This window comes from Nelumbo lutea, chromosome 3, assembly GCF_056320005.1.
Source record: "Nelumbo lutea isolate HS-2025 chromosome 3, American lotus-T2T, whole genome shotgun sequence".
NCBI classification, from domain to species: Eukaryota; Viridiplantae; Streptophyta; class Magnoliopsida; order Proteales; family Nelumbonaceae; genus Nelumbo; species Nelumbo lutea.
Genome location: NC_142686.1, coordinates 6,896,721 through 6,913,731, shown reverse-complemented (window position 1 = coordinate 6,913,731; position 17,011 = coordinate 6,896,721). Strand labels below are relative to the sequence as shown.

Sequence of the window (17,011 nt, the reverse complement as noted above, 5' to 3'; positions counted from 1 at the left end):
AAGGACACAGCAGTGATTAAGGGTGAACTTCTAACCACATAGCGTGCAAAGCAATGGCTTGTTTGGTTGATTATCATAGGATCAGGAATGTTGAGAGAGAGAGAGAGAGATCATTTCGACCATCGGTGGCGGTAGGTGCTGGCGGAGCTTCAGCAATGGAAGCGGGTTCAAGGGGTGGGCGTGGAGCTTGTTCTCCTCGAGGCTGCAGGCTCGAGCCACGCGACCAACATCTCTCCCTCTCATCTTCTCGTGTGGGTCGATGGTGGATGCAGACATGATTTCTCACTTCCTTTAAACTTCTTCAGTCGCCACCTTCTTTCCTCTTCCTCTCAAACTTGTGTTAAAGCCAGCAAGGTCAACGCTTGTTATATAATATTCCCATCTCATCTTCAAAGTTCAAGACATGACACGACATAAACACTTGTCATAGATAAAGACGTGCTGAAGAGAGAGGGGATATTGACCCATATTATAGGGTTAGATTTTCTTTTGCGCGCGGCGTGTTGAAGAGAGAGGGGAAAAGAGAGAAATCGAAATACTGTACAGATTTCTCGCGCAGAGTTCATCAAACGGTCGGAACTTTTCGATTCACCGTCCGATCGAGCAGAAATTTGGATAGTAAGTGGATAACTCATTTTTCTTCATTCTGAACGGTCGGATCTTGGATCGGAGCTCTGAATCGCCGGTTATTTGAGGTCGAATAGAAGCAACTCGTAGTTGTTCGGGAAAAGAAAACATTTCGCGGCAGTCTTCATCAATTATTCTAATCAAGGGTCATTTGTGGTTCGATTTGGCTGAAATTTGGTGGGATTGTTCGAAACTCACAGACCTACGATCGGAACGGTGGAGATCTGATTTGGAGTTGTGAAGGTCTCCATGTTGTGGCCTGAACAGTAGCTGCGTTTGTGAGTTTTTCTGACTGTTATTTTCACTGCTTTTGGTATTCTCGTTTGTATGTTTGAGAATATGTATTTGCTCTAAGTTTGTGAGCATATTGTGGTGTTTGAGTTGCTGTAATTGTTACCTCAAGTTATTAGTGGAGATTTTTGGTTGGATCTCCTTGGCCCCGTGGTTTTTACTCTTCACATTGGAGGGGTTTTCCACGTTAAATATCGTGTGTGTCTCTCTTTGCTTGGTTTATGATTGTTTTTGTTGATATTTGTTTGGAATTCTGATAACTGAATATCTACAAGTTTTTATTTTTGGGAGAAAAATAGTTTGTGGATAAACTTAGTTTCTTCCCAACAAAGTGGTATCAGAGTCAGGTTATTTGTTTGTGGATTTGTTTGATTGCATGATGAAGCCTAATTATGGTAGAATGATTAGTTTGAATGGCACCAATTACCACAAGTGGAGAGGAAAAATGAAGGATCTACTATTTGTGAAAAAGTTACATTTACCAGTTTTTTCTACTCAAAAACCTGAAAATAAATCTGATGAAGAATGGGCTTTTGAGCATGAGATGGTTTGTGGCTTTATTCGACAATGGGTAGATGATAATGTTTTGAATCATATTGCTAATGATTCGCATGCCAGAACCTTGTGGGATAAGATTGAGGCTTTGTATGCCTCTAAATTTGGGAACAATAAATTATTTCTGTTGAAACAGGCTATGAATTTGAGGTACAAGGAAGGTACTCCTATTTCTGATCACATAAGTGAATTTCAGGGGTGCTTTGATCAATTGTCCGACATGGGTATAAAATTTGAAGGTGAAATTTTGGGACTTTGGTTGCTTAATACTCTACCTGACTCTTGGGAAAATTTGCGCGTGACTTTGTCTAGTTCTGCTCCTGGTGGTGTAGTGACCTTGGAATATGTAAAAGCTGCTGTTTTGAATGAAGAAGTCAGACGACGAACTCAGCAAGCATCCTCTTCTCAATCAGAGGTTTTGATTACTGAAAACAGGGGGAGAAGCAATGATAGAGACCGAAGACAAGGTAATAGAGGTAAAAGTAAGGCTAGAAGCAAATCAAGGTCTAAGTACAAAAACCTTGAATGCAACTATTGTGGTAAAAATGGACATATCAAAAGATTTTGTTTTCAGCTAAAGAAAGACAATAAAGGTAACAAAGGTAAGCAACAAAATAAAGATAATGACAATGATGGTCGTATTGCCACCACTACTATAGGTGATCTTGTGATTGTCTGTGATGATAATTTGATTAATATTGCTTGTGATGAGACAAGTTGGGTTGTTGACAGTGGTGCTTGTTTTCATGTTACATCGAGAAATGGTTTTTTCACATCTTATACTCTAGGTGATTATGGGATTTTAAAGATGGGTAATAATGGTTTGTCAAAGGTGATTGGCGTTGGCACTATTTGTCTAAAAACAAGTAATGGGACTGAATTGATTTTGAAAAATGTCAGACATGCACCAGACATTCATTTGCATCTGATTTCTACCAGTGTTCTTGATGATGATGGTTATGTTAGTACCTTTGGTAATGGACAATAGAAACTCTCGAAAGGTTCTTTGGTTGTGGCACGTGGAAAGAAGTGTTTTGGTCTGTACTGGACCAAAACTTCAGTTTCCATTGATGGTGTGAATGCAGTTGAGTATGATAACTCATCAGTGTTATGGCACAAAAGACTAAGCCACATCAGTGAGAAGGGACTTGATTGTTTGGCGAGGAAGAATCTACTTTCAAGTTTGAAAGGTGCAAGGTTAGAAAAGTGTGCTCATTGCTTGGTTGGGAAACAAAATAGAATCTCTTTCAAGAGCCATCATCCCTCTAGGAAATCAAAGTTGCTTGAGTTGGTGCATTCAGATCTCTGTGGTCCGATGACAAAAACATTTGGTGGTGCATTTTATTTTGTTACTTTTATTGATGATCATTCAAGGAAACTTTGGGTTTATGTCTTGAAGAGTAAAGACCAGGTACTTGGTGTCTTTAAGCAGTTTCAGGCTTCTGTTGAGAGGGAAACAGGGAAGAAACTGAAATGTATTCACACTGATAATGGTGGTGAATATTGTGGACCATTTGATGAGTACTGCAGGCAGCAGGGCATTAGACACCAGAAGACACCCCCTAAGACTCCTCAGCTTAATGGCCTGGCAGAGAGGATGAACAGGACGTTGATGGAGAGAGTTAGATGTTTGCTTTCAGAAGCAAAGTTGCCTGGATTTTTTTGGGGTGAGGCTTTATATACTGCTGCACATGTTATTAATTTATCTCTTGATGTTGCTTTGCAAGCTAATGTTCCTGAAAGGGTGTGGTACGAAAAAGATGCATCCTATGACCACTTACGTGTCTTTGACTGTAAAGCATTTGTGCATGTGCCAAAAGATGAAATGTCCAACTTGGATGTCAAGACAAGACAATGTATCTTCATTGGCTATGGTCACGATGAATTTGGCTATAGATTGTACGATCCAGTTGAAAAGAAGTTTGTAACAAGTCGTGATGTTATTTTTATGGAGGATCAGACCATTGAGGATATTGATAAGGCAGAGAAATTAGAGTCTTCGAGTACTGATGGATTGGTTGATCTTAATCCAGTTTCTGAGACACATACGCCCAGTGTAGCTGAGTTTGGTAATCATGATGATGGACAGAATCATATTCATGATGATTTGGTTGAAGATAATGATGATGATGTTGCTGATGATATTGATGCTTCTACCAGTGGTGCTATTGGTGAACCTGTTGCCTCACTTAGAAGATCTTCTAGACAGCATATTCCCTCTACTCGCTATTTGTCTAATGAATATGTGCTTCTCACTGATGAGGGAGAACCTGATTGCTACAAAGAGGCTATGGAGTCTGAGCACAAGAAAGAATGGGTTGCTGCTATGAATGATGAGATGAAATCTTTGGTTGACAACCATACTTTTGAGCTGGTCAAGTTGCCTAAGGACAGGAAAGCTTTGCAAAATCGGTGGGTTTACAGGTTAAAGACTGAGGAGAATACTTCTAATCCACGATACAAAGTTAGATTAGTTGTCAAAGGCTATCGTCAGAAAAAGGGAATTGACTTTGAGGAGATTTTCTCGCCTGTTGTCAAAATGTCTTCTATCCGAGTTGTTCTTGGTTTGGCAGCCAGTCTTGATTTAGAGGTTGAGCAGATGGATGTAAAAACTGATTTCCTTCACGGTGATTTGGAGGAGGAAATTTACATGGAGCAACCAGAAGGTTTCGTGGTGAAGGGTAAAGAAGACTATGTCTGCAGATTGAAGAAAAGTCTATATGGGTTGAAACAAGCCCCGAGACAATGGTATAAGAAGTTTGAGTTTGTTATGATCCAGCAGGGATTCAAGAAGACAACCTCAGACCATTGTGTTTTTGTGCAGAAGTTTTCTGATAATGACTTCATCATTTTATTGCTCTATATCGATGACATGTTGATTGTTAGTCATAACTGTTCTAGAATTGACAGGTTGAAAAATGAACTTAGTAAGTCTTTTGCAATGAAAGACTTGGGACCAGCAAGACATATGCTTGGCATGCAGATTACTCGTGATAGAGAGGCCAAGAAGTTGTGGTTATCTCAAGAGAAGTATATTGAGAAAATACTTCAGCGGTTTCATATGGATAAGGCTAAAGTGGTAAGTACACCTCTTGCTTTACACTTTAAGCTTAGTACTAGACAAGCTCCTTCTAGTGATAAAGAAAAAGGAGAAATGCAACGTATTCCTTATGCATCTGTAGTAGGAAGTTTAATGTATGCAATGGTTTGTACAAGGCCTGATATAGCTCATGCAGTTGGTGTTGTTAGTCATTTTCTATCCAATCCATATAGAGAACATTGAACTGTTGTGAAGTGGATATTGAGATATCTCCGGGGTACTTCTAGTTTAAAACTCTGTTTTGGAATTGGGAAACCTATTCTTTGTAGTTTTACAGATTCAGACATGGTTGGGAATGTTGATTCTAGAAAGTCTACTTCTGGTTATTTGATTACCTTTGCAGGGGGAGCTGTGGCCTGGCAGTCTAGGTTGTAGAAGTGTGTTGCATTGTCTACGACTAAGGCTGAGTTCATCGCTATTATTGAAGCATGTAAGGAGTTGCTGTGGATGAAAAAGTTTGTGCATGAATTTGGTTTCACTCAAAAGAGGTATGTCTTATATTGTGATAGTCAGAGTGCTATTCATCTTGGTAAGAATCCAACATTTCATAATAGATCGAAGCATATTGATGTAAGATATCATTGGATTCGAGATGTTTTGAACTCCAAGTTGATTGAACTTGAAAAGATTCACACTGACAAAAATGCTGCTGACATGATGACAAAAGTGGTGCCTCGAGAGAAGCTTGAACTGTGCCGGAGCAGCCGGCCTTAAATTTGCATAGTTGCCTTTTTTGAAGTGTCTCCCTTCTCTCATGGGCTGGAGGGGGAGAATTGTTGGGCCCAGCCCATTATGGGATATTGACCCATATTATAGCCCACTCTACTTCAGCCAACTGTTTTTTTTTTCAAAAAAAAAAAAAAAACAAAAACAAAAACTAGGGTTAGATTTTCTTTTGCGCGTGGCGTGTTGAAGAGAGAGAGGAAAAGAGAGAAATCGAAATACTGTGCAGATTTCTCAGTGTGCAGAGTTCATCAAACGGTCGGAGCTTTCCGATCCACCGTCCGATCGAGCAGAAATTTGGATAGTAAGTGGATAACTCATTTTTCTTCATTCTGAACGGTCGGATCTTGGATCGAAGCTCTGAATCGCCGGTTACTTGAGGTCGAACAGAAGCAACTCGTAGTTGTTCGGGAAAAGAAAACATTTCGCGGCAGTCTTCATCAATTATTCTAATCAAGGGTCATTTGTGGTTCGATTTGGCTGAAATTTGGTGGGATTGTTCGAAACTCACAGACCTATGATCGGAACGGTGGAGATCTGATTTGGAGTTATGAAGGTCTCCATGTTGTGGCCTGAACAGTAGCCGTGTTTGTGAGTTTTTCTGACTGTTATTTTCACTGCTTTTGGTATTCTCGTTTGTATGTTTGAGAATCTGTATTTGCTCTAAGTTTGTGAGCATATTGTGGTGTTTGAGTTGCTGTAATTGTTACCTCAAGTTATTAGTGGAGATTTTTGGTTGGATCTCCTTGGCCCCGTGGTTTTTACTCTTCACGTTGGAGGGGTTTTCCACGTTAAATATCGTGTGTGTCTCTCTTTGCTTGGCTTATGATTGTTTTTGTTGATATTTGTTTGGAATTATGATAGCTGAATATCTACAAGTTTTTATTTTTGGGAGAGAAATAATTTGTGGATAAACTTAATTTCTTCCCAACAATTCCCTGACTACATTAAAAATTAGCAAAGCCTTGGAGTTCATTGTTTAAATAAAGGGTTTAAGGTGCAGCTCTTGGTCTTTGATATATGCCATTGCTTCGTCGGCTGGCTCATAACTCATTAACTCAATAGCGCAATATTGATAGGATGGTCCTCCATATATATATATATAGTCAGAATGAGGGGATGACTGCAAATACGTACACGCAAACGCATACTCAAGGTCGTTATACATTTTATAAGGCCTCATTCGTGTATTCGTGTGTAAATGGAATTATCCATACAAGTATTTTATAGGAAATATTTATTGAGAAACTTACATAATGTTTTATCTAAAAAAGTGATATTATCGTCTCATTAACATTTTTAGGAAGTGACTTAATCAAATCTTAAACCAATAAATGATCCAGAACCACTTGTGAATCATTCTTTTCTGTGGGATACATGCAAACATTACTTCTGCACAGTAGTGATTCTAAAATTTCAAGAGGTTTTACTGTTTTGGATTCCTTTTGTTTCATTAATTGCAATAGTCGTTTTAATAATCTGGAGTTTTAAACTCTCTATTTCTCCAGTTTGCTACAAGGAAAACGGTCTCTCTGGCATCTCTAATGGCAAGATCCTCTGCATGTGTTAAATGCTCAACCCACTTCCAGTCCAGACAAGCATTTTGATTGGGCAAAACATAGAGGAAAAAAAAAAAAAAAAAACCAAAATGAATAACCATAGGCGCAGATGTGCTGCATTTCTTGGATGACAAGGATATGAAAAGAATATGGTTAAGGACCGAAAGATTGGATCGTTGGGATTACGTACTGCACCAACTCTATTTGTGACTCAGGACTCACGAGATTCCTTGGTATAGTCTTGATATCACTGAAAGTGAGTTTATTGCGGTCACATGTTAGAGCGTTGAGTTTCATGGCAGAGCGTTCTCACTTGTCACCTTCTCAGCTCTCATCTTCACAGTTGATCGCATTCAAATATTGCTTTATTGGATTTTAAGAACGAGAAAAGAAATCCAGTGATTTTCGTAATTATAATATATATTATCGAACTCAGAACCAACCGAGTTAGGATCGGCTACCCACAAAACCAGAAACCAACACTCAGAAAATAGAACAAGACTTAAAAACGACACTCACAGCAAAAGGAGAACTTAAAACCCAACAATGCTCACGAGTTACCCTGACAAACCCAGACAGTACATCGTGTTCGATGGCCTAACCCATAACCTTCATACCGGTTAGAACCAGACCTGATGGAGACTGCACCGGCGACACCACTTGTGGAGTTGGAGGAGAAGCTGTTGCGTCGCAGTAGCCTCGGAGTATGTCGCCCTCCTCGGCAGTGAAACCGAGTGAATTAAGCATGGAAGGCCAGCACTGTCGAGTGATGATACGGATGGCTAGACAGCAATCAAGGCCGAGATAAGCTTCACCGTTCAAGAAGAAGAGGATTATTTCGTTGGTGCATGATCGAAGTTCAAGGAGTGCAGTCCAACAATCTGCCATGCCTCCTTCTCTACCCTTGAGTCGTGCAGCGAGATTGTAACCGGGCTGAAGACGCAGTTGTCTCGCCCCGGCCGTGGATATTCCAATGACCATGAGCCACGAAACCGCTAAAACGACTGCCAACTTGTTGAGAGGCATGGCTTCTACTAAATCAAACCAGAGAGAACGAAATCAGAGATGGGTTTCTGGAAAAGCCTGTTTCAGCCCGTCGAAGGCCATGCCTTCATATAGGCACCGGAAGGGAGGGAAAAAGACGTAGTAATGGTGGGAATTTATTTTCCAAACGCCCCGCCCGTTCACTGAGGACGTGGGTTCCGGCATCCCTGGATAATTGATATTGATCATTAGGCGTTGGATTTCCAACGTCGCCGGCGAGAATCCATCGATAGTCAGTAATAATAACTTGTTAAACGCTTTCATTACTAGTTATTTGTTTCTTTCTCCCTTCACATTCTACTCACCAGAAGTCAGAAGTCGAAACACCTTTTGAACGCCAAATAAGGTATAAATACGGCAGAAGAAATTCAGTATTTTGATCGTAATGCGGTGTTTGGTTTGAAGGAAGAGGTAAGGATAGAAAGGGTAACCTGCACATAGGTCTTCCTCCATTCCTTTCCCTAACTTTTCCTTCAAACCAATCACAGCCTAAAGAAATTCTATTTGTTCGGTGATCAGTTGTCTAATTCAGAGTTGGATGGATATGAAAGATGTTTCCACGGTGGATATATATAAAGATGTATTTATAAATAAGTATTATATCAATGTATATATATATATATATATATATATATATTATTTTATGTTTAATTTATATAAAAGATGTATTTACAAAAATACTAAAAGTTGAAACTTGAGGCCAAACAATGGTTCTTTTGACAAAAATAGCAGGGCAATAATTAATGTTAATAACATTTCCCCTCTCTCATTCTTTTCCTTCCTCCTAAAACATAAATTAGATGAATTGGGTCAAATTAAGAGCCAATATTGGTCCTTTCTATTTCTGACAAGGGCCTTAGGCAACTTCATTGCATCAACTCAGCATGTCTGATAAACTCAGGAGGGAGAGACCAAGACATTGTTCTTGAGATAGTACAACCAAATTTGGCAAAAGTATGAGGGACCTTGTTTCCTGTATGTGGGATGCAGGAGACTAAAATTGAAAAAAAGGTAGACAGAAGGTTTCTACAATCGGCAATAACAGTATTTAGCCGGCAAGGGACATCTAAATGATTGTCCAACAGAAGAGATATTACCCTCTATGCGTCCAAATGTGAGAAATTTACGTTCAAAGCCATTTGAAGGCCTGCCCTAACATCTCGAGCCTCTGAGAGTTACGGGTCCGAGAGTTCCGTAGGAACCCGAATGACCCATTGACCCATTGCACCATCCACATCGATTTTTGACAAAAGGTGTAGTGGGTGGGGACTGGTGAGTGGGGACCAACATCGATTATTCGCACCAAAGCATTGACAATTTATGGGGAAGGGCTACCCCAGGCATGACCATGACCTAGACCCATACTGATGCCAAAACCCAAATTTATCAATCAAAACCTAACCAAACTTATATTTATATTAATGATATCAGAACTCAAAAACTTTGACCAATCAACAACCAAGAAAGGGTTTTGCCACGTTCGACAGAGTAGGCATAACAGTATGACACATTAATTTACTTACCCTGGGCCTGGACTGGCATGCATAGAGCACCAATGCTGTTACAGTGCTACATGGACTCTGTGTAGCTAAATAAATGAATAAATAAAATATAAGATAAAGAATAAGAGGAGAGAGAGAGAAAGAAGAGGGATGACATTTTATTTATAGGATAGCATAATCGCAAACAACTGTATGTGGTATTTTTGTAATTTTGGATATCATAAAAGTAATTACATGGCAATGTAAAGAATGTGCATTTGTCTTATATGTGGCATTTTTTGTAATTTTTAAATATTATAGAGTGAATTATATAGGAATATTTATCTTATATGTGGCATTCTTATAATTTTTGAATACTAAAATAAAGAGAGGTGTGAAAGAAGAGAGAGAGAGAGTAAAGGAAAGAAAGGAGGGAGAAACATGTGTCAATAATTTAAGCGTGTTTGTCAAGCCAAAAGCATATCACGTGTCAACCTCCAAATGTCGACGTACACCTTCCCAATACTTTAAGTATATACTTATAAATTATAGATATTAGAATTGAACATAACATACATTTCTAAACAAAATGAGTAACCAACTCAACCATGAAAGACCCAAAAATGAAAAGAAAAGGTGCATGGAAACAATATTATTGAAGAAAACAAACCTTATTAGATATAAAGATTTAATTAAAAGAGTTCCCTGTCAATAACTAGCTTTTATCTTCTTATGACAGACACTCTAAGGGAAACAATAATACCACTTGCATGCTTTCATTTGGATGTATGTAAGATAATGGAGGAACAAGTACTTGTTTCACGCTTTAGTGCTTAGGAAGAAATTTAAAAGTTTCTCTTTAGTAAAACAGACCTCCTAGTAGGGTGGGTGATCAGGCGGGTTTTCTTCTCAAATCAAGGTTTCATAAGTAATACATCCAAAATTTGATGCAATGGTCAATGTTCTCAGGTTAAGCTGTTTTAGGCTCAGTTTGGAATCAATACAAATATAAATATATAGCTGCCAAATTGAGCCTAAGAGATCAATCCCAATTGGCATTCAACTAATGGGACAATGCTGAGTCTTGTAATAAAGCCACTCGTAAGCTTTCGAGACTAGTTGTAAATGCTGAGTCTTGTAATTCTTAGACTGTGGCTATTCTACTGTGTTTGGTTTGAAGGAAAAAGTGGGGAAAGGAAAGAAAAGCTAAGGGACCTTTACAAATTTTGTATGGATTTTCCTACGTTTCCCTTCCTATTCATACCAAACAAAGCTATGTTGATGCTGCTCAATCTGAGGTGGTGCATGAACTGAGGAGGGCAACTAGATAGTCCTTGCTGGTAGGGCAAGGCTGAGCTTCAAGGACAAGGCCGCGCTTCAAGACATGAGATCAAGAAATGAGGAGTTAGAGGCCCGAGGAGTTATCCCTGGGTAGGTACTCCGACGCTCAAGTCAGTAGGATGTGATGGATGGCCGGGTCGAGCTATAGGGATGCTGGTCCGAGCTAATTAGTAGTATATGTGTTAGAAGTTGGGGATCCTTACCTCAAGCATGTACCTTTTTATAGCCAGAGGATCCGTATCCTGGTCGGAGTAGGGTTCCAAGGAAATCGGAATAGTCCCCCACTGAGGTTACAGGGGGTAGAGTCCTACTCCTCAGTGGAGTTGTCTTCCCATCCTTATCTGCTAGGCGAGCTTATCCGTGTGGCGCATAGCTGACGTGGTCAGTAGGATTACGGTAATATTAAAGCTCGACTAGACTACGCCAACGTGGCCAATTTGTGACAGGTGGTCGTGGGCCTCTAGGCCAGCTCAACCATGTCCCCAACATCACTCCCCCAGTTCCGAAGTTGAGGGACGAGGTCCCCTAGGTTCAACATCACTCCAACTAAAACACCACCAACAGGGGTACTATTACTTCTCCACTCGGCGGAATATTAGGTCATTGGTTGGGGTCCCTTTGTTTGTGAAGCACTAGAAGGAGTTGTTCTTCTTCGTGCACATTCCCAGTGGTCCCTCTTTTCTTGCCAAGCTGCGGGAGCCGAGGATAACTCTACCACAACCCCAATAGTTGGCGCTCACTTGGGAGGAGAGGTCATCCCTGAGCATGATCCATGAAATCTAGTTATCGCATTCACATGCTTGAAGATGCTGATGCTCGCCGGGCTGAGGGAGAGGGTGGCCGGTCTGTTTCCTTTACTATTTATTTGTCGAGTTGAATTTACCTTGTTTGCTTTTTTACTTACCTTAGGTATCCTGTGTTGTAGGTATAAGTATGGCTAGCGAGGAATAGATTGTTTGTCGGATGAAGGCACTTCGACCAAGGTAGGAGTTAGCTAGTGTGCAACTGGAAGCTCATCCTGAGATAGGAAAGCGGCCATGATCTGCAGACAGGACGGCTCATCGGAAAAAGGAGAGTCTGGTAGCGGGAGGATGAGGAGGACGACGCTGTCATGGTTGACCCTAAATGGGTTTGTCGTCCCTTAGGCGTATCGATAACTGACACAAGCAACAGCTTGAGTTTGCATGTGCCGAGGTGGTCGGTTCGTGTGGATGACAATCTAGAGACGCCTGAGGTTCCCGAGTAGTTACTGCGGGGAATCATGACAATGTCAATAGCTCGGGAATCGGTCGGGGTCAGCAACTGAGCCTTGGAGTGTGCGTTGCTACAGTCTACTGCCCAAGTAAGTCCCCTTCATTTATTCCTTGTGTTTCACTCTATTTTTTGGTATACTTTTCATGTTCGTCTACAGAATTCTTGCACGGCGGTCGCATTGGTTGATCATCTTTGAGACCTTCAGTCATTGTATGAGCAGGAACACTCCGAGTACGTGTGGCAGAAGGTCCAGTTGGTTGAGCTTCAGGCTGCTGGGGAGCGATCGGCCGTGCTGGAGAGGGAGGTGGTCGAGCTAAAAGTGCAGCTGACCGAGCAGACCAGCCTTGTCCGGGAGCTGAAGCGAGAGATTTCCGAGCTTAAGGCAGAGCGAGACAGGTTGAGGCGGGAGGTCACTGAGGAGGTTGTCACTAAGTACAAGGCATCGGAGGAGATGCAGCTGCAAATGGACGAGTATGTCGAGGCTTCCTTCGTGGCTGGGTTCAATCTTTTTTGACGAGGAATCCTTTGCCGCCATCCGGAGTTGGTCGATGAGTCACAGGGTTAGGGTGCTTTCGATTCGGATTCTCCGCAAGGATCTGCCGAGGGAGCTGATGCTGAGGTCGAAGCTGTTGATGGTGTTGTTGATTCTGCCATTGAGGATTGAGCGGTTTCCTTCTATTTTGAGGGGGCTCGGCATGCCGAGCCTTAAACAATGCAATGAATGATTTTGAGGTGAATATTAGTGTTTCTTTGTCTGACCATATGTTGCTATACTTGTGCTTTTCTTTTTTTTTTTTTTCGAAGCATGTTTGACCGGGCTGTTGTGTATGCCGGGCTGGGCTATGCCTCTACATCTTGTGCAATTTTCTTTTGTTGGCCAGGGTGTGGCCGATCGAGCTATTGCGTAGGCTAGGGCCTTGGGCGGCCTCTTTGTACTTCTATGATTTCAGTTCATTAACCGAGGCATAGTCAGTCGGGCTATACCTCAACGTCCCCAGTCTTGTGCCGACCGAGGTGTAGTTGGCCGAGGCAAGAATGTACATTTACCACTGAGGTGTGTACTCGATGTCGAATTCACTTATCTCCACACTCCACTTGACTAGGCAGCCTGATACTTCCAGTCTTTGTAGCACCTGCTTAAGGGAATGCTTGGTGAGTACTCAAATTTTGTGGGCCTGGAAGTAGGGTTTGAGTTTTTTGGCCGCGATGATGAGGGCCAGAGCCAACTTTTCAAGATTGGAGTATTGGGTCTCTGCATCGCTGAGGACCTTACTGGTGTAGTAGATCGGCCTCTGTACCCGGTCCTCTTCTTTGACTAGCACTGAGTTGACGACCTCATCTCCAGCCGAGAGGTAGAGCAATAGCTATTCCCTTGGGCTCGGCTTAGTCAAGAGGGGCGACGAGCTCAGGTACTACTTTAGTTCCTGGAAAGACTGCTCACATTCTTCTATCTAGTGGAAGTCCTTTGGCCATTTGAGGGCTTTCAAAAAAGGGAGGCACTGGTCCGCGGATTTGGACATAAACCTACCAAGGGTGGCTATTTTCTCTGTGAGCCATTGCACCTCTTTACGGGTCCGGGGGATGGCATGTCAAAGATGGCCTTTATCTTCTCTGAATTTGCTTCGATTCCTCTCTATGTTACCATGAACCCCATAAATTGCCAGAGCCAACCCCGAAGGTGCACTTGGTTGGGTTTAACCTCATCTTGTACTTTTTGAATGTGTCAAAGACTTCGTGGAGGTTGGCTAGGTGATGTTCAGCCTTTTTGCTCTTCATGAGCATGTCGTCGACATATGCCTCCAGTTCCTACTGAGCTATTCTTTGAATACCTCATTCACCAGCCATTGATAAGTGGCACTGGTGTTTTTGAGGTCAAAGGGCATTGCCTTGTAGTAGTACAAGCCACGATTAGTGATAAAGGTTGTCCGCTCCTGGTCGTCCGGGTCCATCCGGATTTGGTTGTAGCCTGAAAAGGCATCCATGAAGCTTAGGAGCTCATGCCTTAGTGTTGCGTCGACGAGCTGGTCGATCCTCGATAGGGGAAAGCTGTTTTTGGGATAGACCTTATTAAAGTCGGTGAAGTCAATGCAGATTCTCCACTTCCCGTTGGCCTTCTTCACTATCACTACGTTGGCCAGCCAATCGGGGTATTTGACTTCCCGAATGAAGTCGACGTCGAGCAGCTTTTGCACTTCATCAGCGAATACTTGCCACCGCTCCGTGGTGAAGTTTCTCTTCTTCTGCTTCACAAATCAGTAACGGGGGTCGACGTTCAGCCGATGTGTGATAACTTTGGGGTTGATCCCAAGCATGTCCTCTACCGATCAAGCAAATACATCGGCATTATTCCTCAATAGTCGCACAAGTTCCTCTTGAAGGTGGTCGCCTAGTAGGGAGCCGACTTGGATCGTCTTTTTGGGATCATCTTAAAATAGGGGACGTAGATGAGGTCTTCCACGGGTTGGTTGCGCTGCGCCTTTACCTCGTCATGCCGGTCATATGCTTCTACCATCAACATCTCGGTTGTTGGACGTGGTCCTCGGTAGGATAGCTGATAGCAATGTCACGCTATTTTCTAGTCTCCGTGTGCCACCCCTATGCCATACTTGGTTGAAATATCATGGCGAGGTGGTATGTTGAGACTATGACCTACAAGGCATTAAGGGTCGGCCTACCAAGGATCATGTTGTAAGGGGAGGGGCAACGCACCATAATGAAGTCTACCATGGCCGTCGCAGTGACATTGTCGTCTCCGATCAAGAGGGGAAGAGTTATCCTCCTAGTGGGCTGGAGGGACTCTCTCGAAAATCCCGTCAAGGGAGTGCTAACTGGTGTAAGTCGTTCTCTATCAATGCCGAGCTTTTTGAATGCATCTTCAAACAATATGTCGACAGAGCTTCCTGTGTTGACTAGGATCCACCGCAACTCGAAGTTGGACACTTTGGCTGTGATGACCAAGGCGTCATCGTGTGGTGTCTGGACCCCTCAGAGGTCGTCGTTAGTGAAGGTGATAGATGTGTCGCACCTCCTCCCATGACCTCGGTCGTCGATCTCGCAAAGTCATGCATATCTTTTCTGACCCGAGTTGTTTTCCCCTTTGTCGGCAACAACTCCTGATATAACATGGATGACGTCCATTGGGGGGCCTCGGGGTGGTGGTTGCCAAGCTTCATCCGCTCTTCGTTCCTCTTGGGCTGGCTTCTCCCTTCTGTCTATGAAGCCACTGAGATAACCATGCCTAATCAGATCTTCAATATGGTTGCGCAGGTCGAAATAGTTCTCCGTGTCGTGGCCGTGGTTCTTGTGGAACTCGCAATATTTGTCTCGGTTCCTCTTGTTACTTTGCATCTTCATCTTCTCGGGCCACCTGACATAGTTGTGGTTGTGGCATTAGGATTACAGACCGCAGAATATTAAGCGCCATGAAATTCTGATAGGTCGATGGAGGGGTCCGAGGTCTATGGTCGGTCCAACCTCTCAGACTTTCGCTCATTGATCTCTCTCCTCTTTCTGTCGGGCTTCTCATCCTCGTCTCTTCAGCATTGCTATACTTCTGTGCATGGCTCATTAGCGCGACCAACGTCTGATGAGGATTTTTGGAGATGGAGAAGTTGAATGGGGAAGGGCGGAGTCCGTATTGTATGGTTGTCACTACAACTGATTGATTTAAGTCCCTAACTTGGAGTGCTTCTTTGTTGAACCCCCTAGGTAATCTCTAAGGGACTCCACCTTCTTCTGTCGAACCTGCATAAGGCTAGTCGAAGTTTTTCAATGCTTCTGACTAGCGGTGAATTATGCAAGGAACTAGGTCTCTAGTTGGGCCCATGATGTTATGGACCTTGGCGGCAGAGAGGAATACCACACCAAGGCTAGGCCTTGCAGCGTTGTCACAAGGGCTTTGCACATTAGTCGAAAGGATCGGAGTTCCCGTCGTACTTGTCGAACTGGGGGGCTCGCCATCCAGCAGGGGGTATCTCGTCTATGATGTCCTGTACGAAGGGCGGCTCCTTGGTGATATGCGCGGTGGCCTGCACAAGTTGATCTACGGTGAGAGTTACGCTCTTGTGGGTTGGGGTGCATTCTAACTCTTCTAAATGTTGCTGGAGCTCTTTAATCTCGGCATCTCTGTTGTTTGAGGCCACAGTGTGTATGGCCTCCCTCTTGGGTCATGTTGGGTGATCCTTAACTAAACTTGACTCGATGAAAAAGACCACAAAGGGCGACATCCCTTTGTCGAGCTTTCTTTGGCGGGGATGCGGACTAACTGGCGTGTCTGGCTATGGTGGTCCTGTCCATGGGAGCAGGCAATAGAGGTGGGCCTTCGGGTCATGTCCTGCCTCATACGCTTAGACCACTCTCCCCTTATGCCTGACCGGCGCGCTTTGGGGTTCTCAGTCTGAGGATTGTCCTTTGTGCACATTGGGGCATGAGGGGGGACGACCCGGTTGGGTGGTGCAACAGACCCCAATGTCTGCATGAACTCAAAGATCTTATCAACTTTCTCTTACATGGTTCGGAATTGCGTTGGATCTACTATGGCCGAAGGTTGCAAGGCTTCTTGATGCGAGGAGTCACGGTGTCAGTTCTCCCAAGATGGAGAACGGCCTACTGATCATTCAGACTGGTTTTTAGGCATCTTAATCAACTTTAAAGTTGTGCGGTGAGAAATTTCTTGGGAGAGCTTTTTGTAAATTCCCGCAAACGGCACCAATCTGATATTGCTCAATCTGAGGTGGTGCATGAACTGAGGAGGGCAACCGGATAGTCCTTGCTGGAAGGGTGGGGCCGAGCTTCGTAGATGAGGCCGTGCTTTAAGATCTGAGATCAAGAAATGAGGAGTCAAAGGCCCGAAGAGTTATTCCCGGGTAGGTACTCCGACGCTCAAGTCAGTAGGATGTGATGGATGGCCGATCCGAGCTATAGGGATGCTGGTTCGGGCTAATTAGTAGTATGGGTGTTAGAAGTTGGGGGTCCTTACCTCGAGCATGGAGTACCTTTTTATAGCCAAAGGGTCTGTATCCTGGTCAGAGTAGGTT

General features: G+C 43.1%; 1 protein-coding gene across 1 annotated transcript; it reads right to left on the bottom strand.

Moving 5' to 3' along the window:
* Positions 1 to 7,257: 7,257 nt before the first annotated feature.
* LOC148862635 (egg cell-secreted protein 1.4-like) lies at positions 7,258 to 8,220 on the bottom strand. The gene has a single exon (XM_088980099.1). It carries the CDS (start codon positions 7,879 to 7,881, stop codon positions 7,453 to 7,455), a length of 429 nt encoding a protein of 142 aa, XP_088836225.1. The 5' UTR covers positions 7,882 to 8,220; the 3' UTR covers positions 7,258 to 7,452.
* Positions 8,221 to 17,011: the final 8,791 nt, after the last annotated feature.